Below are 22,037 nucleotides of genomic sequence, written 5' to 3' on the forward strand. Positions count from 1 at the left end.
TGAAAGTAGACTGTATTAAGTTCAAGATGTATATTGTAAACCCTAGAGCACAGGCTGACAAAATTTAGACTGTAAGCCAAATATGGTTTATTGCCTTTTTTATTTTTCACGTTGACAAAGTATTTTCCTGTGTGCTTTGGAAGATTGTTTTATTGGAAGACAGTCAGACTCACTCATATCTATTTGGCTATTTGGTGTTAGGATGGCAAAGTTGAATAGTTGTGACAGGGATCCTGTGGCCTGAAAATCCTAAAATAGTTGCTATCTGACACTCTATAGATTTTTGCTGACACTTGCCCTAGTGCAGCTACTAGAAAAATAAAAAGATATAGTTAATAAGCCTATGTTGGATATTAAATGGAATTTTTAAAAGTTCAATTAATTCAAAAAAGTCAGGTATGAATTAAAGAGGAACAATGGGCAGGGCAAACAGAAAACAAACAGCAAGATAGTAGATTTAAATCCAGCTAAATCCTTATAAGAGTCCAGAGTTTATCAGATTTTATATGTAAAAAACCAGACCCAACTCTATAGTGTCTACAAGAACCCTAACTTATAAAGACACAAATAATTTGAAATTCGAAGGCCAGAAAAATATATGCCATGTGAAAATTAATCAGAATAAAGGTAGAGTGGCAATATTAGTCCAACAAAGTAGACTTGAGAACAGGGAATATTATCCAGGAAAAAGACATTTCATAGTGATGAAAGAATTCTTTCATGAAGATGTAATAATCCTAAGCGTGTGTGTGTGTGTGTGTGTGTGTGTGTGTGTGTGTGTGTGTGTATGCCTAATAACAAGACTTCAAAATACACTAAGCAAAAACTGAAAAGAACTTAAGGTGGAATGGACAAATCTGTACATTTTAATACTTCTCTCTTGAAGGGTGTTGATAGAACATCTAGACAGAAAATCACTAGGTATATAGGGATATATGAACAGTGCCATCAACAAACTTGACTTAATTGGCATTTTTAGAACACACTACTCTAGACCAGAATGCACATTCTTTTCACATGCATATACATGGAACATTGACCAAGAAATATTATGGGCCATAAAATAAGTCTTAACGAATTTAAGAACAGCAAAATCATACAAAATTATGTGCTCTAAATGAATTTAGCAGTGTTTCTGGGTAGAGGTTAGTATTTAAAAAGTATTTTAAAAACTTATATGCTAGTCATGAACCAATAGAAAGTGAAATTTTAAAGACATTATTTACTATAGCATCAAAAAGCATGAAATATTTAGGGAAAAATAGCACATTGCAAATGACTAAACTTTGCTGAGAGAAATGAAAGAATACCTAAATAAATGGAATGTTGTGTTCATGGATTGGAAGACTCAATTATTGTTAGGATATCAGTTCTTCTCAAACTTTGCTATAGACTGAATCTAAATCCCAGAAAGATTTCTGTAGATTGACAGATTTATTCTAAAACTGATACAGTAATTAGAGAGGCCCTAAACTAGACAAAGAAATGTTTAAGGACTAAGCTGGAACCTGATCTTTAGGCTTGCTATAAAACTCCGGTAGCCAAGACTGATGTTGGCATAAGAAGTAGTTATAAAGATCAATGGAATAGACTAGGGAATCTAGAAATAGACCCATATGTATGTGAGCAATTGATTTTAGACAAAGCTGCCTTGATAATTCAATGAGTTGAATTATAAATTGTAGTTAGTTTTCAACAAATGGCAATGGAACAACTATTTATCCACATGAAAAAAAGAAGAATATTTATTCCTACCTAATAACCTACACAAATATTACCTTAAAATGGATCATAAGCCTATATGTGAAAGTTAAAAATATAGAATGTAAAAATGTAAAATGTAAAAATATAGATTTTTATGACTTAGGGAGGGCAGATTTCTTAGGAACCAAAAAGTACTAGCCAAAAAAGAAATAATTAAAATTTTGGAGCTTATCAAAATTTATAATTTTTCTTGAAAAGATTGTGTGAGGAAAATTAAAAATTAAGCACAGAGTGGGAAAAATATTCACAATACAGATATATGACAATGGACTTGCATTCAGAATATATAAAGATCTCTTATAACCCATTAGTAGGAAGACAACCCAGTATATAAATGGGCAAAAGATTTGAACAGATCTCCACAAAAGAAGATGTGTAAATGGTCAACAAGCACCTGAAAAGATGTTCTACATCATTAGAATTAGAGAAGTACAAATTAAAACCACAATGACGCACTACGTACCTACCAGCATTACTAAATATAAAAAGACTGACAATACCAAATGTTAGCCAAGATACGGAGCAACTGGAACTCTCATACACTGCTTGTAGAAATGGAAAATGGTTCAGTCACTTTGGAAAAGTTTGCTAGTTTCCTCTAATGTTAATCATACACTAACCACACGACCATATTACCAGTATTACTCTTAGGTACTTACCCAAATAAATGAAAACACATGTTCCCAGAGACTTTATTCATAACGGAGAAAAACTGGAAACAAGACAAATATCTCTTAACAGGTGAATGGATACATTCATTGTAGTACATTTATGTACTACATATGTACCACATTATGTACTACATTATGTACATTTATGTACTACATTATGTACATTTATGTACTACAATGGAATATCACCGAACAATGAAAAGAAATGAACTGTGGAGAAATGTAACAACTTGGATAAATCTCAAAAATATGGTGAGCAAAAGAAGTTAAAAGAACATATACTGTATGATTTCATTTGTATAAGGTTCTAGAAAAGGGAAAAGACAACCCAAAGTGATAAGCAGCCAATCAGTGGATATCTAAGTTTGAGCTGAGAGGGAGGTGATTGCACAGAGGCATCAAAGAACTGTTGGGGATGGTGGAATTGTCCTGTATCTTGACTGTGGTGTTTGTACTTGGACCTCTGTGTTTGTCAAGAATCCTCTCACTGTATACTTTAAACAAGTGCATTTTATATATAAATTGATCTGCAATAAAATTAAAAAGTAAAAACTCATCTGGGAAATTAAAGTAGGAATGGACTCATTGGTCTTTCTTAATAAATGCAAAGAACTTTAGAACATCAGATTATTTTTCATCTAAAATATGCACTAAATTGTAGTCAAAGAGCAGAAGAAAAGTCAAAAAAAGAAAACTTACTATGTCTTCATGTGCATCAAATTTCTACTCCCTTAAGTTTCCAACTACAGGATGTATCTCAATCCAGTGGATTTTCCATTCCAAGCCAACTGTGACCTATTGCTTTTGTCAAGATTCCCACTAACAGAGACATTAAGAAAGTAATTGATACTTCTAAAATGTTAACTGTAATGATGTGACCACAAGAGTACTCAATGGGTCTACTGGAGCTGATAGTGTATAGAAAAGTTTATTCCACCCACCTAAAGCTTCAGTCAACATATATTTCAAGCATTCAGGCTCATCACTTAAGCTTTGTGAAGAAGGACATGGGGGCTCAATCTGTTGCTACTAGGTATCTCCTTGCCTTTTTCTCCTGTGTTGGGATAAACTTAATAACAGTCTAGGATCAAATACTTTGTCTTCATGTCCTGAGCTCTCTAGGCATGCGGTACTTTTTTTGTTGGGGGTGGAGGGCGTAAGTGGTAAAGGGAGTAGAATCACAGAGTATTAGAATGGGAAAGGCAGGGCTCTGGTTCATTTAATTCCAGTTTTTTCATTTTACAGAGGGGGAAACTGAGGCCCAGAGAAGGAGAGGAGCTTTCCTAGTGCCTGCTAACTCTTAGGAATGGAAGCCAGCCCCAACCCCTTATACTCTTGGCTGTCAGGAAAAGGCAGCCAGCTTCCCTCTCTGACTCAGGTTCCTCTGTAATGGGAGAGAGACACCATTCACCTGTTATGAAGGGCATTGCTGAAGAACGAGGGGTAAAAGGACCATGATGTATGTCCTGTAAAACACTGATATTTGAAAGTGATCTTCAGTCACCACCTGCATAAATTACTTTCCTAACCCTTTGGGATGAAAATTCCTGCGGCTGACACATTTCAGAAGAGTTTGAGGTTTTCTTTCTTCTGTTTTCTTTGTTTTTGCAAAGCTATGAACTTGTTTTGGAGGGGAGACTTTTAACTTGAGCCTTGCTGCAGGGGTTTAGAGTAATAAAAAAAAAACAAAACCCTATACTAATGAGAGAAGCCAGTTATAAGTTTGGTCTATTTCCCTAGTCATAACTAGGGAGAGCCCATCTGAAGGTTTGAAAAGGTAGAGACTTGATTTATTCCCCCCTAGCGCCACCTCCCTCTCCCCCTGCCTGGGTCACTGCTAATTGCCATAGTGTTGTTAAAACAAATGGCTGGTCTTTAAATGCCCCAGAGCGATATGACTGTGCCCAATCAGGACTGTAATCAGACCACCCTGTATTTTATGGACTTAGTGTCTTGGCAATCCAGAGGCATGCCAGTGAGGGCAGAGTTTCTACTTTGGCTGCTAATTAAACTTTAGAAACCTTTTCTCTGTTGTTGGGCCAATCATCCCCACAATCTGATTGGCCAGAGTTGATTCTATTTGAAATGGGCAAATTTATATTTATTCTGAAAAACAAGCAATAATTCCAAAGAATAAATGTTTATTTGAAAGAGCAAAAGTAACTGTCAAGTGAGCAGATTGTCTGAAAATAGCTTTATCCTAAAAACCTTTGGAGAGTAGGAAAAAATGTGTCGTGGCTGCCAGATACAATATTATGCACATTTCAAAAGAGAAGATGACGATATTAATACCTTACCTTGGTTTACTGCTTCTGGCCTTTGCACATCTCCTCAGCATCTGTGATTTACATCATTCCTTGAACATCCCTCCCTGGGAGGGTGGAGGTGCGTGTGGGTATGTTGGTGGCTGTACCAGAAATGGTATAACACATTGGTTAAGATTCAGTATTTTGAAGTCAATATTCACCCATTGATTTACTCATCAGATAAGTTTTGAGTGGCTTCTGTGTTAAGAACCGTTCTAGGCACTAGGCTTGAACAGACTAAATGAGCAAATGAACAACACAGATTAAAAGTCCCTGCCCTCATGGGACCCACATGCTAGTGGGGCTGACACACCTGGATTTCATACAATAGTTCTACCCTAGTAGTGTGACCTTGGGCAAATTACTTGTTCTCATCAAGTTTGTTTCCTCACTTGTGAAATAATAAGAATTACTACTGCATAGCACTTTGTGAGGATTGAGATAATGATGTATAAAGTGCTTGCACCTAGTGAATGTGTATAAATGGTAGCCGCCATGTTTGTTTCCTTGTTACTTCTGTTTGGGCAATTCCACTTGTCATCATTGGATCCATGGTGAGCCCCTCTTCTGTGGGGTCTGACTTGGTCAGGGATGCTCTGTTGGCAGGAAAACAGATGACTCAGTCCTTGTTGCCAGTCTTGTTACATGTAGGGGTTGCTTTCGGGATTCAAATGCTTGCCTTTGCCTTGCTTCCCCTTTATTTAGTCAGCAGCCCCACAGAATTAGCCCTTGTTCAGAAATAACTACTATTATCATCCTGTTTTGCTTCCCTGGGTGACAGACTCTAACAATTCTTCCTTTCTTCCTTTTTTCAGATTGTTTAGTGTAATTCTGGAACAATTAACCAAAGAAACAGAAGGCGGTAACCACTCCAGTGGCAAGTCAGGAGGCTTCGATGTCAAAGCCCTCCGAGCCTTTCGAGTGTTACGACCACTTCGACTAGTGTCAGGAGTACCCAGTAAGCACGTCTTGTTTCCTAAAGCCAGGCGTTTGTTGACTTGTTTTTCTTCTGGGTGGGGCTCAGGATTCTGGAGCTGAGTGTTGCGAGGTGAGTTGCTGTGTGCCAGCCAGGGGGTTCGCAGATGACCACGGAGGCCTTCACAGTTCACAACACACTTTTGCTTGTGTGGTCATTTTGGACCCCAGTGATAGCCCCAAGAAAGGGCCAGTGGCAACTGTTGTCTTCCTGATATTGCGCGAGAATCTTCTCTCGCACAGATATGGAGTGAGTGGTGACACGGGGCCTTGAGGTCAGGCTTCCTGCTTCCAGTCTGGTTTTCCTCTTCGGACACCTTGCTGCTGCAGCCTCCTCCTGCTCCCAGGTCTGCCCCCTCTGAAAATGGTGGTTTGTGCAGAGGAGGGTGACAGAGGGCTCACAACCAACTGCCTTTCTTCAAAGCGAGCAGCAGCAGGAGGCTGGACTCCCAAAGAGTCTACTCTGCTCTCCACTATTAAGAGTTGTGCCCATCTGGCTCTTGGGAGGGGAGAGGTGGATGCTTCTGGGTCTTCCCTGGGGTTCTGTAGGACTGGCTTGCAGGTTGTTGTGAGGACTGAAAGGGATAATATGGGGAGAGTCCCCAGTTCAAGGTCTGGAGCACAGAGGTGGCCCTCTGTGGTGAGAGATGCTATTTTCTCCACTAGGGTGTGTACCCCTCCATGCCAAGTCCTAGTCTGCTTTTTGCTCTGGACGTCTAGGCCAGGTTGAATGCCACCTGAGTTGGAACGGATGTCTGGTCGGTGCTCTGTCCAGGAGCTGCAGGCTGCTTCTGCTTCTCTGAGGAACACGGAGCATGCCGCTTCGCTGGGCTCTGCCCCTGCGAGGATGCCCCTGCTGGGGACGTGAGGGTAGACGTCCTAGCACCTCTCCAGGGACTGTGGTGGTGAGGTGGCTGCCTGCTCCGGCTGGAGGAAGGATCTGAGATGACAGGGTGTGTCTGTTTTTCACCACTCATAAAGCCATCAAAAGAGCACAGATCATGTTTTTGCCTTTCCAGAAGTTCTTCATGAAATTTTTATTAAACCTGTTGGCACTCAGGACACACCAAAAATTCTCTGGAAAAAAAAAAAGATTTCCAAATTTAACATTTGAAAATGTAGGAAGTGGTGTTTTATGTGTACTTGTTTTTCCAGATGGTTCATTTATTTTCATTGAAAAAGATCAGCACAAGTCAAAACCACAGAACTGTCTGGAAGCAATTGAGAAAAATAGAAATACCTTGGAAATGACTGGTTCTCTTATGTGTAACACGATGAAATGAAAAGTTCAGTGAGCAAACATGTTCTTTCAGATTTAGTCGTTATAGCGTAATCTGATCTCAGAGTAACCACGACAACCTTTTCCCCCTCAAAGAGCACATGACAGGGCAGCTTGCTTACAATGTGTGTTGTAAGGACAAGCAGGTGCTGTGGCTTTGCACGTGCACGACTGGCCAGTGAAGCTCTCCGAACTCCTACATCATTGTTGTGGCTTCCTTGCCTAATGAGGTTTTCACTAAATGACTTGTGCTCCCAGATGCTCTTGAGAACAGTTTTAAACTATATTTCTTTCTTTTCTTCTTTGTAATGTGATGGAGTTCTGCATCACACTGTCCCAGAGGTGGACGGGGAGAAATGGGGACCTAAGTCTTGTGTGAGGACTTTTCAGCCCATATTTATTCACTGTGCTAGTGGAGGACATCCATGTCTCACATCAGCCCCCACTGGGCTTTGGGGAGATGGGTCAGAGGCTCTGGGTCCTGATGTTTCCCATGCTGGTTGGCAACTGGGACCTAGTGATTTTTTAAGAACTCTGAATTTTTTAGAAATGCCAGGGAAGGTGTGACTGTTTACACTTACCTGGGAATTGTCTTGTTCCTTCTATAGAGAATTCAGACTGTTCTATAAGACATGATTTTGTGTTTGTTCGTGAATATATATTTATTTATTGGGAGGTAAATGTGTATTTCAAAAGGGAGTGCCTCAGGCATTCATGGGGTTCTTAACCATCCATGCTCTGATAATATTTGTCAGAATCCTGGACCATCAAATGGGAAAGAACCCTACAGATCATTTGATCTCTGTGCATCATCTTTTAGACAAAGAAGCCGAGGGCTGTGGAGGGGTAGCAACTCGTGCAGATTCTCATAGCCAGTGGGTGGCCAAAAGGGAGCAGACACACTTTCTTCCTGTTCCTGGCTTAGTGTTCTTCACATTCCATCCCACTCTCTCCTTAACTGGAGTCCCATGAGCTCTACTGTACACACTGATTATGTACAAAGGAGTCCAATGTCAGGAAAGTCTACATGTTCACATGAAGATAAACCTCATTATCTCATAAATTTGGCCAATCTGAAATACAGTAGTTACAATGAACAAACATGTTCATGAAACATACAGCTCACTACCATAGAATTCAGAAGCACTAACTGCCAGATGATTTTGAATGGACCATCCATGTCTTAAAAAAAAAAAAAATTCCTCCAAACAAAAAAACAAACCCCTGTCCAAGTAGATAAGAGCAGATACTTCTTTTTATCTATTTCTGATAGAAGGTGAAAACATTAAAAATTTATTAATCATTTGTTTTTCTAAAACCATTTGAACATTTAACTATCTGAAGATAATACCTAGGATTTAGGTTGTAATATGGGTCTTGGAAAGATAGTCTCTTCTTGAGTGAAATCTCGGTTTACCCTCCCCATCTCATCCCTCACGTCTCTCCGTGGACTTCCAATCATGGTTAACTTTTGTTATTATCGCTAATGAATATTCTTCTCTTCACTTGGTGTGTTCTGATTTCTGTCTGACTTGCTTCTAGTGTCTTGGCATCTTACACTCTTTTGTTCTTTGAATATGTGTAGGGAGCTGTGCTCCTGGGCAGGGGTTGGGGTGGGGTGGGGGGGAAGAACCAAGATGCTAAACACAGGAATTAGGAAGCCTGGCTGCAGTGTGGGTTCTGGTTTCCTGCCCAGCACTCACCCTCAGTCTCCAGCTTCTGCCCACCCCTCCTGACCTGAGTACTGCTCCACAAACCCTCCTTCCACAGTCTGTCTTGTCGTGTGTTGTGGCTCTGAGCATTGCTGTATACAGGGCTTCCGGGTACTCCTGTTGCCCCATCTCTCAGGTCCATGTAGCAGTGGCAGCACACTACCCTCTTAAGGTTAGGCCCGCCATCAAACATCCTGGGTCTAAGGGGGCTCTTGCCCCTCTCACTCCCTCCCTCAATCCAGGAGAGCCTCCTTTTTGACATTCTTGTTTTTGTTCAGGCGCACAGGTCTGCCTCAAGTCCCTGCCTCCATGGGCACCTTCTCCTTCTCTCAAACTGGGCTGCTAGATTCATCCTGATCCTCAGGCTGTCCTGCCTGGAGAGCCCAGCATTCCCCAATGACTTCTCTGCTGGCCTCGCCTCCCACTGCCTTGTTCCTCTTTCTCAAGAGTCTGCCTTTGCCAATGGAGAAAAGTCTGGCCCTATAACCCAAGTTTAAAACCCAGAGCTACCTAGCTGCAATCTGCTTTTTCTTTCCTGATCTTCTCTCCACTGTTTGACCACCAACCAAGACTCACTGGCCTGGCCCACGTTGCCTGGCTCACCTGCCATGCTTCTGATGCTCTTCCCTCTGTCTGGAGCAGCCCCTCTCCCAGGCCCACCTGTGGAAATCCATCCTCTTCCACCCTTGGGCCCTAGCAAGAGAGGCACTGCTACCCAGTCCTCTGTCTTATCCCCATTCAGAAGTGATGTCTTTCTTTTTTTTTCTTAAGTTTATTTATTTACTTTAAAAGAGAGAGAGTGTGAGCAGGGGAGGAGCAGAGAGAGAGGGAGAGAGAGAGTCCCAAGCAGGGTCCATGCTGTCTGTGCAGAGCCCTATGCAGGGCTCAATCTCATGAACTGTGGGGCCAAGACCTGAGCAGAAATCAGGAGGTGGATACTTAACCAACTGAGCCACCCAGGTGCCCCTAATGTTAATTTAATGTTAAATATCTCTTTGAATTTTATTACTGTGTGTCATATATGGAGCAGGATATATATATATATATATATATATATATATATACACACACACATATACATACATATATATACATATACATATATATATATATATATATGTATATGTATATATATATATAAAACCATCCATCCATCCATCTCCTTAAAGAATCTCCCTGGCTCACAAACTTCTTTCTCTCTCTTGCAGGTTTACAAGTTGTCCTGAACTCCATTATAAAAGCCATGGTTCCCCTCCTTCACATAGCCCTTTTGGTATTATTTGTAATCATAATCTATGCTATTATAGGATTGGAACTTTTTATTGGAAAAATGCACAAAACATGTTTTTTTGCTGACTCAGGTGAGTAATGAAAAATGGTAGCTAGCCTAGCTTTAAAAAATTTAATTTTCCTTCCAATAACTTACATGGTTTGGGGAAAATCTAAAACAAAATGGGGGGGGGGGGGAGCCAAATATACCAGTAAATGTACTGAGCCAGTTCTTAGTGTGAATTGTGTTCAGAATAAATGAGGATTTAATCTCCTTTTCTATCCTGATTTCTTATGTAATGTGTCCTGGCAAACCAGATGAGGTACCCCCAAAACTAGAACATGAGAGGCATCACTAGCATTGTTGTCTGTAGGCTTAAGAAAGGTTCTATAGAGTCAGGACAGAGGAGGGAGCAATGGATTCTGAGTACCTAAATGTCATATGCCACAGAAGAGGGAGTCTTTGAAGTGGACCTTGAGGGTCAAGTGGGAGTCTGAGACAGCACCGGTGGGAGGCAGGTGTTCTAGGCTCTGACAAGGGCACTCAGCTTCTACCAGCTCTGGGCTTCCTGGTGTTGGTGTCTTGAGTGGTGAAGCCTGTGTGCTCTGTTTGCAGATGTCATAGCTGAAGAGGACCCAGCACCGTGTGCGTTCTCAGGGAATGGACGCCAATGTGCCGCCAATGGCACGGAGTGTAGGAGTGGCTGGGTTGGCCCAAATGGGGGCATCACCAACTTCGATAACTTTGCCTTCGCCATGCTCACCGTGTTTCAGTGCATCACCATGGAGGGCTGGACAGATGTGCTCTACTGGGTAAGCGGCTGGAGGATAGTGTGTGGAATGTTCTTTCTTTGGATAAGAGTGCTTCATTTGTTAGCACCGTTGGAGACTTAGCTGAAAACGAAACCCTGGAAGTCAGTTCTTTGGGAAGGAAAGCAGACCCTCTCCTCACTCAGCGAGACTCATTCTCTTTCCTCCTCAGGTCTTTCGTTTCCATTCCAGAAAGCTGCTGTGTAGTATTGGCTGCCTCACTCCCCAGTGCTGTTTGGTGTGCCTGCGAGTCCTTGTTTTGAGGTCACTCCCAAGATCAAGGCTATTGTGATTTAAACTCTTAGAGAGCCAGGGGCTATTGTCCAAGTTAAGAGGCCCCTGGACTTCCACAGGCTTGGTCTTTTTTTACGTAAAGGTGGGCTGCTCTACCAGATCCTAACAAAAGATAGGGAGTATAACTTGGATCCCTTTCATGCTTCCCATGAACTTAGTGCAGCCTTAAGGCCAAAATGGATTTTCCTTATTTTATACTGTTTCCCTCTTGCCTTTTCAACATTACCATAAATTAGCCCAGCACAGCCCCTACCTCTCTCTTCCTTTCTCTTTGGAGCTATAGAACTCTGGCAGAGAGGGTTGGAAAGGCACGTCAAACTTCCAGGGCTGGTGGACCCATCCAACCTGCCATGAAAACAGACTGATGCCCTTTCTCTGGCTAAGGTCTTGCTCTCTGTTCCTGACAGAGCCGGAAGGCTTTGCTATAAATGAAGAGCAACAGTATTTTAACTGCTATTTCTCAGAGCTGAGTTTATTTATTTAGTAGAATTTGAAAAAGCTCACAGAAGTTTAGAAATTATTTTCCATGGCACAGATTGCTGGGAAAAACCAGCTGATGTGCAGATTTTGAGCCTAAACCCAAGTTCAAATGAGATTAATCAGGATTCCAATAATTATTGGTTAAAAGGCAGTTAGTAATAAAGTACTTTCTTGAATGGGCAGTCTTTAGTTAGAAGGCCTACAGATTGAGAATTAGCTTTGGCAGTATCTACATTGTAGATACTCTGTAGGGCTTCATATTCCTTTGTAACTTCAGAGAACACAGCACACAATGGTTTTAAATAGGTTTTGCTTCCCTTCACCAATGAACACCATGCTTACAGGATTGTAGAAATCTCTATATATTCAATGTTATGCAAGGAAGGTATATTTTTATCTTCTCCAAAGCGTGAGTCCAGTTTAGTAAAAAGTTTTAAGCATCACTAACATGTTGTATCTTGTTTCTCTTTTCCCTTCCTTTTTCTTATTGTCCTAGGAAAGAAAGAATATGCATGTGTGTGTGTGTGCACGTGTGTGTGTGGGCATGCATGTCTATATATTCATAAGATAATGTCTTTCATGAAGAGGAAAAAGGAGGGAAATTATATTGGATGAGCCAAGATCATGGCCAAGGCAAGGGGACCTTCAAATTAGGTAAAGGGTTCATTGTCAGTGTTAACTTCTGAGTTGCAAATCCTAGTTAGATTAGTTGAGATCTCAATCCTGGTTTTGCCTTGAAGTTTCTGATAAATAGAAAACGCTTCATCCAAATAGCCCAAACTCTGATCCTCCCCATCCCTGCAAATGGTACAGGAAACAACATCTTGATTTTAAAAAAAAAATCTGTGACTGTTCTCAGCTCTGTTGTCCTCTCTGTTGTCAGAGTGAATTGTCCAATGTGCCTGATCCAATGTGCCTTGACTAATGCACAATTTCATACCGTATTTTACATTTTTGCACATGGACTCTTGACAGTTTTCCTGTCGTCTAGCAAGTGAAAACTCTTTAATGTGTGATTAAAGGAGAGAAAACTCCATACACCCAAAAACAAAAGTATCCATTGCTTTTGGAGTGCCTAGGATTGCATAATTATTATCTCTATCATTAACATGACAGAGTTAATAATTTGACAATATAATAATTATATTCTCTGTGAATTACAGGGCATCTTTATTCTGATGGAGGAGCTCAAGTAATTTGCCAACATTATCCCAGTCTGTATCCCTTTGTAGAAAGTCTGGATTTTGAAGACCAAGCAGTGGTATACAGAGAGGCCACTGAACATACAGGACCCAGGGTCCTATAGCAAGTGGTTGTGGTTCTTGATCCAGGGGTTTGTAGATCCAGGGGTCTGTAAGGGGCCAGATAGTAAGTATATTTGGCCTCGTGGACCATCATATCCCTGTCATAACCACTCAATTCTGCCTTCTGCCTATGCCACACAGAAGCAGCCGTAGATAACATGTAAATGAATGGGTGTGGCTCTGTTCCATTAAAATTTTATTTGTGGACACTGAACTTTGAGTTTTATATAACATTCATGAGTCATGAGACAGTCTTTTGATTTTTACCCCCCAACTATTTAAAAATGAAAAAGCTATTTTTAGCTCAAGCATTGTGCAAAAGCACGTGGTGGGCTGGGTTTGGCCCACGCGTCATAGTTTGGTGACCCTGCTCTAGACTGGAACCCAGCACTCTTTCCTTGGTATTCCCTACTGTCAGAGGTTTGTGAACCATTGTAGAACACTAGGGGGCAGCTAAGTCATCTCCCATACAGTTCACTAAGGTCTCTGAAACACATCAGGTTTAATTATTCATTGATTATATTTATTAACTCATCAGAGAGATAAGCAAGAGCCAAGGCACCAAGCCTTCTTAATATTGAATGGACCACAGTCAGGTGGAAAATACACAGCTGTGTTCCAGCACAGAACATCCTTGACCAGCACGGTGCCTGGCATAGAGCAGGTGCTCAACAAATGCTAGTTTCTCTTGCCTCTCATTGTACACTCCCATCACCTCAGTGTGGAAAGGCCATGTTTAAATATCGGTTTTTATGAACAACTAGGGTGGAAAGGGAACATCTCGAGAGATAACTAGGGAGATTAGATTATAAATATTGATTGCAAGAAAATTTCTCAATCCTTCAGGTGTTTGTATATAGTGGGCACAATCTTTGCCAGGGATTATTTTGCATCTTGTCAAGTTTATATTCAGGCAGTGTTCTCAAGCTCATTGATGCCTTAATTCTCAAGAATTTCTGGAAAAGGGCTGGCAGGGTCTTGAGAAATTTACAGGTGGGTCCAATATACAGGAAAACATACTTAGAGAACTGTTTGGATGTGTGGGAGTGGGATCATCAATTTCTGGTAGAAAAAAAGTTCTTGTGGAGCTCTTTTATAAAGTGAGTTCCGTAAGCATAATTAAGCTGCCATCTGATCCACACGTATTTGTTGTCTACGGAGGCAGCAGGGTGTAGGTCAAGGGAAGAGCATGAAGGCTGGGTAGGGCTGGGTGTATAGCCTTGGGTAGGTCACCAGAACTCTCTGGGCTTTAGTTTTCTTATCTGCAAGATGCACAGTTAGAATACATTCTTCAAAGACATGTCTTTAAAGGTAGGAAATTGAAATAGTGTTGGTTTCAGGAAAGAGCTACTCATGTATTAATCATTTACGGCCTCCTGCCTTAGTGCCGGGCTCTTTCCTCAATGAACACACCTCTGGAGGTGCTGGCTGCCAGACTCGAATGGGAAGTCCACATGGTCACGCTGACAGTCTACTTCCTTCAAGATGCCTGGGAAATTCCTCCCTCATTGGCCAAGGGCTTGCCTTTCTGTGCCTCTCTCTTATTCCCTACTCAGAGGAGCCCCAACCGGTATACCAAGTTCCCAGTAGTGTTTTCAACAGTTAGAAAAAAACCAAAAAGCGTTAGGTTGGTCTTTAATTTAAGACATGAATGTACATTTCAGCCTTTGAAATGAGGGGGGAAAAGGAAACTAAATAGAATGTTATTTTCTAGGCACCAGGTGATACTACCTGATGGCTTTGATACAAATCTTTCAAAAATGAATCTAAATTGAAATGCTTCAGCTCATGCTGAGTTTTTCATTGTTGATAAAGACCACACAGACAAAATCCCAAGCAGAGTCTTTATTTTCATTTGGATATTTTTCAGAATAGCTTATCAGTTCTGACTTGTCCTATGTATATGATAGGGTCTGAGGAATACTAGCCTCTGAAAAGAGACTTGGGTTGAGAAGGTTTTGTTTGGAGAAAGACTGGCCTTTAGATACTAAGTTTCATTTCTCTTCCCACCTTCTGGAGATTTAGACAGTTTTCGGTGGCCTTTGCTGTGGCCTTCTCCCCAGCCCACAGCTGTCACTCCAGTTGATATTTCTGATCCAAGCAAATGTGACTCTGTCCCACACCTACACCTAAGAAATTAAAAGCTTCCTTAATTAAAAAAAAAAAAGTGCCCTCCCAAGTGGAGCAGACTGCCGTTCCTAGCATTCCCTAGAACAGCAGACTGGGGCCTGAACGAGGACTGGTAGAGCATTTGACTTGGCCACTGACTTTGCCAGCACTATGCGGGACTGAGGTCTCCTGTTGGGAGTCCTGGACTTTGCACATCCTTCCCTCACCCCATGGGCATGCCCTCCCCTGTCATCTGCACTGCTCCTGCAGAGAGGAAACAGGCCCAGAGAGGTCTCCATGGAAGGCCCTGACTCCAGGCTGGGCTCTGGCCACTACACTGGACAGCCTGGTTCTTCTCTTCCACACACTGAGTTTTTAAATAAGTTTAGTGGTGGTGTTGCTTTGGAAGAATTACCCTGTGCCTTCCTGTTGAAATTAGTTTATCCAGCTTAATTAGATCAACAATTGCAGCCACGGCCCTGGTTCATTCATTACTCTAATTGCCAGTGTAAGATGTGCAGAGTGATACGAGTTCTATTAAGCACATCAATTTTCATGTGGCCAAACAGGTGTTTCATAAGGGATTTAATGTCCTCTCCCTAGACTTCGGCAACAGATGTTAGGTCATTTTTTTTTTTTTTTATGTTCTCTTTTCCTGTTTGGCTTCTGCGTGAGGCAAACATAGTGAAATGCTTGCGCCTCATTCTGTAAAGCTAAAATCTGGAGCCAAATAATGTGGAAGAAAGCACATGCTTAAAAGCCTAAGGGGCTTTCACCTGTGAGGCAAGAACGGTCACTCTTCCCGACTACATATAGTTCTACTGGCCAAAGATTCTGGGTGTTCCAGCAAAGTCAGGCAGAGGGGTCATTCATTCTGTCCCTGGACTGGTCCTTAACACCTCCTTCCTCAAAGAAGTGTTTGCCTAATGTAACACTGACCTGTGCTGCTGGCAAGTTCCATCTAGCCGTGAACCTTGAAGCACCTCTTTGCTCCTGCATGAAGGCTGCTCATGACCAAACCTCCCCTGTGACAGTCTGCCCTGGGGACCAAGACTGACTGTGATGCTTGAGCTTGTTCCAGTAGTAGCAGCACAGGGTTCCTTTGGACCAGCTTTCTCTCACCTGGTGTCAGTCAGCTCACAGCTGGAGCCAGCTCTCCCAGGTGGCTCATCTAGGTCAAGGCTAGATGGGGGGCGGGGGGGGGGGGGGGGGGGGGGGGGGGGGAGATAAGGGATTCTTTCCTTCTCCTGGGTCTGTCCTCAGGTGCAGTTGGGAAACATCTCATTCCCAAAAGCACTCTTGAATGTGTGTCAGCTAGTTGACTTCTGAGTACTTTGTTTGCATTAATTTGGCCCTGCTTGCACTCACTGATGGCAGATAATCTAGATTTCAGATGGGTTAGGTTTCTTTGGATTAGTTAGCTTCCAATGGAAATGTATTATTTTAGGTGTTTTTTTAAAGAACTTACCGAATTAAATGTTGCAAGTTTGTCTCTATTAAGACTTTTCCACCATTACAAAATTTAAAAGCAAGACGTTCCAACAACTTGGGTAGGGTAGAAAATACTTTCCAGATAAGCACCAGCTTTGTCCTCTACCAAGATCTATTTTGAAAGTCCATGATCAAGACTGTTTCCAGTGAGAAAGAGCCAGATTCCAGCTGATTTCCCTGCCTGTGTCAAAGTGTGCTGTTATTTGCCCCCAAACTTTGATGACTCTTTGTGTGTGTGCGCGTGTGTGTGCATGTGTGTGGGGAATATATAGCGAATGTGACTTGGCTACTGTTGTCTCTGATTCAAATCTAAGTAAATGTTTAATTCAATGCATAGAATGCTGTCTCTAATGTGACCCTCACTCTTTATTAGATTCTCTTATTAACCTGCTCCTATGAGACTATCTTATTTCTTGCAGATGAATGATGCTATGGGATTTGAATTGCCCTGGGTGTATTTTGTCAGTCTCGTCATCTTTGGGTCATTTTTCGTACTAAATCTTGTACTTGGTGTATTGAGCGGGGTAAGCTACACCTCTTTCATCTTGAAAGCAGAGTCCTAAGGATGGTTGCCAAGACCACACAGGTTTTGCTAGATGGGGGCGGCCGGGTAGGTGCCAAACACATTCTGTGTCCTCTGAGATGCTTTCCCTTCTGCTGAGGCTTCCCAAACCAAGATGCTTCCTGGAACCTCACCAGCCTTTATGAAAGAAAGCTATGGAATGGTTATTGACCAGAAATTAATCAGCATTGTTGCTTGGGATTTAAATAGATTCCATTGCCTGCCCTTTGTCTGTCCTAAAATGAGATACACTTATAATTGCTTTATTGGTCTGGATCCAAATATGCAGATTAATTGGTACAAAACAGTAGCTAAATGAACTGGTCCTGGCTGACTTTTGGTGGGCCATATTTGTAGATTTCAGCAGCACAACTTGTCCTTACCTGAAAACACAAGATAGAGCGAGTCTTCACTCAAAGCCCTGAGTGGTCTGGTCTGGCAGCTCTTCCTGGGGCTCCGCTCTTTAGTAAATGGATAACTGATAACTGATCTCCTTACATTTTACAGGTAAATGATGCAATAGGATGGGAATGGCCATGGGTGTATTTTGTTAGTCTGATCATCCTTGGCTCATTTTTCGTCCTTAACCTGGTTCTTGGTGTCCTTAGTGGGTAAGCAGTCAGATCCATGTTGCACACTCTGCTGGTGCCACGTGTGGGGCAGCTCTACATGTCCCCCCAGCTGCTCCCCGCAGCTTCTCTGCATGTGTGTGGACTCTGACGTGCCTTCTGTGTGTTGCTTTTGGATTGAACTGTGATTCTCTCTGCCTGTATCTTGTCTGTGAGGTTCTGTGTTTCTGATGCTTGCCAAACATTATTAATTTAATGAAAACAGTTCCCTGAAGCCAGGTGCATTAGTACGTCCATGTGCAGACGTGGATTGCAAGTGAGTAAAAGGAGTCCCAGCCTTGGTCTCCCCCAGGAAAGGCCCTTTGTCTTTCGTGGCTTTATTCCCATTTAGTACATAACCTGGCATTTTTGAGTCACCCATGGTGTGTCTTGAATATTTCCAGGGTGTTTCAGATTTTATTGAGTAGGAGGAATAAACCTAGATTTGCACATAAACCCTGAACAATTTCAAAAAATCTTACATCCTTCAAGTCATTTATTTGCTTCGTTGTCTGCTACTGTCATTATGAGAACTATCCCTCTAATTCATGATTGGTCTTAACTTGTGGAATCTTTAATGCAGAGTAATGACCAGCTTTTACAAATACACTTCCTATGGGGCTTATAGTCCCTACCACTCAGTCACCATTTTTGAAATTTCAGTTTGCTGCCCCCACTTAGTGGATGACTTCCCATGGAGAGGAGTCTCTGTAGAGAGTGGAGGTTGGCTCTGGAAGGGGATCCTGGTATTCCTGGGCTCTGCCCTGCCCATACTTGGAGATGCTGTCCGAAGCCCCTCGGGTGACTCTGTATCCTCCCCACCCGCAGACACCCAGAAAGGGGAGCACCCCTAGAAGGGAGAAGGGGCTGTCTGGGCTCTCCCAGAAGCTGCTTCTGAACATAACCGCTGCTGGGGGCCGGAGGTGCCCTTCTCCCCCTGGAAGAGCCTTTGTTACCCACTGCACTCACACATCCTCAGGAAATACTTGAGGTGGTACACTTGATCCCACGTGAGTGTATCCTCACCTGTTTTATCTTCTTCTTCCCAAGCCTGTGTCTTGGGTGGGGGGCGGGGGGTACGATGCCTTTGTGGAATGCTGAGTCCCTGAGGAATCCTGTGTTGCATCTCTCTGAACACTGCCTTTTCCAGAGCAGGGCTCACAGCTTGTCCTTCACCTCTGCTTCCTTTCCTCATCTACCCTCTAAACTGCCCTGCCTGTCTTCAGGGGATAATATATGTGGTCAGTTTTACACCATGGATGCACGCTGTGGCGGGAGGACCCCCTCAAGAGATGGCCCGGTGAGGGGAGTGGGGACTGGGTTGAGTTGAGGGTATGACAGCATCATCCACTCCCAGCAAAGCTTCCTTCTGTCTACCGATGAATGGCCCTGCAAGCCCTTGTTTTAAAGTTTGAACACTTTAAAAGTGCTTTCATCCTGATGAGTCTCTGTGGACTCAGGTTAGCATTGGGCTTAGAAGGGTGGAATTTATCCCTGGAGAAACAGCACAGCTCTGGTTTTGCGTCAGGAACAGCCCACACAGGGTTAACAGCAACTCCGTGCTGCAGTCCTTGGCGCCCCACGTCTCCCAAGTTCAACCAAACTGACTGAGGCCATGGAAACGACTAATTTTAACAGTGCCAGTGACATGCCTTATCTCTGAGCTTCCCGGAGCAGGAGCCATCGCCCAGCTGTGATGAAGCAGCTCAAAACGGCGGGGCGGGGGGGGGGGGGGGGGGGGAGGAAAAGATGGGAGGAGGCGCTCCTTATTATAATGGTGGGCATTAAATGTTGACCCCTATGGAGGATAAAAACAGTACACGCTCATGGAACAACCAGGTTACTGGGGTATATTCTAGGGAAAACAATAAGTAATTTTAAAACATTTTTGTATCGAAGCAAAACTACATCCCTTCTGAAGGAGAATGCAATGGCATGTGAATTTTTAAAATCCAAGACTTCCCAGTGATTTCCACAGTCCCTTCATGCTGTGCCCCAGCTCCTAAGGGCCGCACGCTGAGGGGTCTCCAGCATGAGGCCACTCTGGAAGGTAGTGTGGAGAGGTACCCGGTGTAAAGTGAGAACCGAGGCTGCAGGGCAGAGCCTTTAGTCATGCTTGCGAGTTTGCCTAGCATTTCCTGCTGAGCCAGAGGCTAGGCAAACCAGGTGTCTAAGACACAGAGGCTCTGGGCTCAGGCTTCCGTTGTCTGGTGGGCAGACTGTCGTCAAGCAGTGCAGGATGGCAGAGCTGGAGCAGGGGTGTAGACCAAGGGGCTGTGAAGACTGCATGTCTGTGAACTGGCTCTTGAAAGGCGATAAGGCGTCTGCGGGGGAAGACCGATGATGACGGACATGCTCCCACCTCCCCAACAATTCCCCACTCCTCTGCCCAGCGACTCCCCCTTGACTGGTCCCCAAAGCAACAAAATCAAAAAATCAAAAGAAGTCATTCGTATGCATTTTCTTGTGAAATTTTTAAAAATTTGCTTCAACCTTAGAGTTCTTCACGATTTTTTTTTTTTTTTTAGGGAACGCTAATGGGATCACAAAACCAGAGGGATGTAAATATTAAAAGCAAGATGACTTCCATTGCATAGCCCCTTAGGGACCACCAGACCAGCACACATGTAATCCTTAAAGCACTGAATTAAAAGCCTCCCGTTTTAGAAACTTAAAACCATGCTATTGCCTTCTGGTGAAGGATCGCTAAATGATGCTTGTGTGTCTTTAAGTCTGTTACTACTTGGAAATACTTGTTTCTGCTACTTGGCTTTTTCTTTTTTCATGTGGCCATGCCATCCTATTGTGTTCGTGAACTGATTTTAATCTGCACACCCGATCTGGTGTTGGTACATTTGTAAAGCATTCTAAGCTTTGGAAAAATCTTTGGTTTTACAACAGCTCCTTTTCTCAAGGTGAGTATGAAGTTTATGAACTGTACACCCTGTGTAACCAAGCGTGAACACAGATGAAGACTTTGCTCTCTGACGACAGTGTTCTATGGGGGGTTGGGGCAGGGGAGCCAGGAATGTCTCTAGCTCATGTTGCAATTTTACATGAAGTTGTCACTGCGGAGATGGTCCCGTTATGACCAGGGATTGGAAAGAATGTCTCATGTAAGTCTAGAAGTCAGGCAGATTATGTCTCTTCTCATGATGGTTTTTTTTGTTTTTTTGTTTTTTTGTTTTAGAAGATTAGTGATTTTTTTTTTTTTTTACTTTTAAAATTGTTCATTTAACTTCTTGTCCTTTTTGAGGTTTTTGTCAGTAAACAGGCAAAATAAGAGGACTATTGGTGTTCCAGTGCTTTGTTTCTTTAGAATCCCTGCCAGATTCTCAGGGGGAAGAATGGTGGTCCCGGGCTGTGGGTTCACCTCTTCCCCTGCAAGACCCACCTGATGCCAGGCATACCTGTGGTACGGCCCCCAAGGTGTGGTTCAGGCCCCCAAGAAGAGATTGGTAGATGAGAAGACCTGGGTTCTGGTCCTGCCATTGTCACACACCAACTCTGGAGACTTTACTTGTAACCCTGAGCTTCCATCTCTTTGTCCCTCAAATATGGATGGTCCCATCCTGCAGCTTTCCCTATAGGGTGACTGGTTTTATATCTGGTAATGAATGTGGAAGTTAAGGATTTTACTCATTGAATGTGTCTTCATCCTAAATCCATGGACCTAAATTCTAGTCCCCTTTCTGGGTAAAGTGGGAATAGACACAGGACTCTTTGGAAATTAAAGTGTACCATTTTCTGGATTTCCCATAAAGTGACCAAGAGAAATGAGCTTTGTATACACATTAATTCTGTACTCTGTGCCCCCTCAAACGGAAGCCTTGGAGGTTCTTTGTCAGCTAATTTTGCAGTTCCAAATGGTTGTGACTCAAGTTCTCTCTGACAGTGATTTTTTTTTTTTTCACAAATTTGGGGGCATGGTATTTCTGTAGCATCGTAGTTAATCAGACTGGCTTTAGAGTTAGATAGCCAAGACTTGATTCTTTGCTCTACCTTTTACCGACTGTGAGATTTGGGGCAAATTACTTATCTATTTGAGCCTCACTTTCCTGGTCTGTGCAATGGAGTTAATAATACCAACCACATTTTGTTGCTCGAGGATTCAGTGAGCTAGAGCGTAGCATACTTGCTCTTTGTTACTGTGGTGGCTTGAGTGAGAGTATATAAAATGTGATTTGATGCAAGAAAAATCTAATCAACCCAGCCCTTTTAAACTAATAATAATTGACCGAGATTGGCTTGCTTCAGTGGAAAGTCAAAGTTCTAGAATATTTTTAAGTGTTTTATTGCATACACACGTGTATATATAATGACGTAAGCCAATGATTACTGAAGGATATTATTACATAAACCACCTCCTGGGTCTGCTTTAAGGAACAGATTAAAATCATTTT

The 22,037-nt window shown here is 42.6% G+C and overlaps 1 protein-coding gene across 1 annotated transcript in view; it reads left to right on the forward strand.

The window, feature by feature from the left end:
- The window catches only part of CACNA1D (calcium voltage-gated channel subunit alpha1 D), a 301,425-nt gene that overhangs the window by 148,907 nt on the left and 130,481 nt on the right, over window positions 1-22,037 (forward strand). The window contains 4 exon segments of the mRNA XM_019417198.2: window positions 5,557-5,699; window positions 9,916-10,068; window positions 10,593-10,789; window positions 17,534-17,637. Coding sequence (XP_019272743.2) covers window positions 5,557-5,699; window positions 9,916-10,068; window positions 10,593-10,789; window positions 17,534-17,637 — 597 coding nt within the window.

This window comes from Panthera pardus, unplaced genomic scaffold (assembly GCF_024362965.1).
Source record: "Panthera pardus isolate Hobbes unplaced genomic scaffold, ASM2436296v1 HiC_scaffold_8, whole genome shotgun sequence".
NCBI lineage: Eukaryota > Metazoa > Chordata > Mammalia > Carnivora > Felidae > Panthera > Panthera pardus.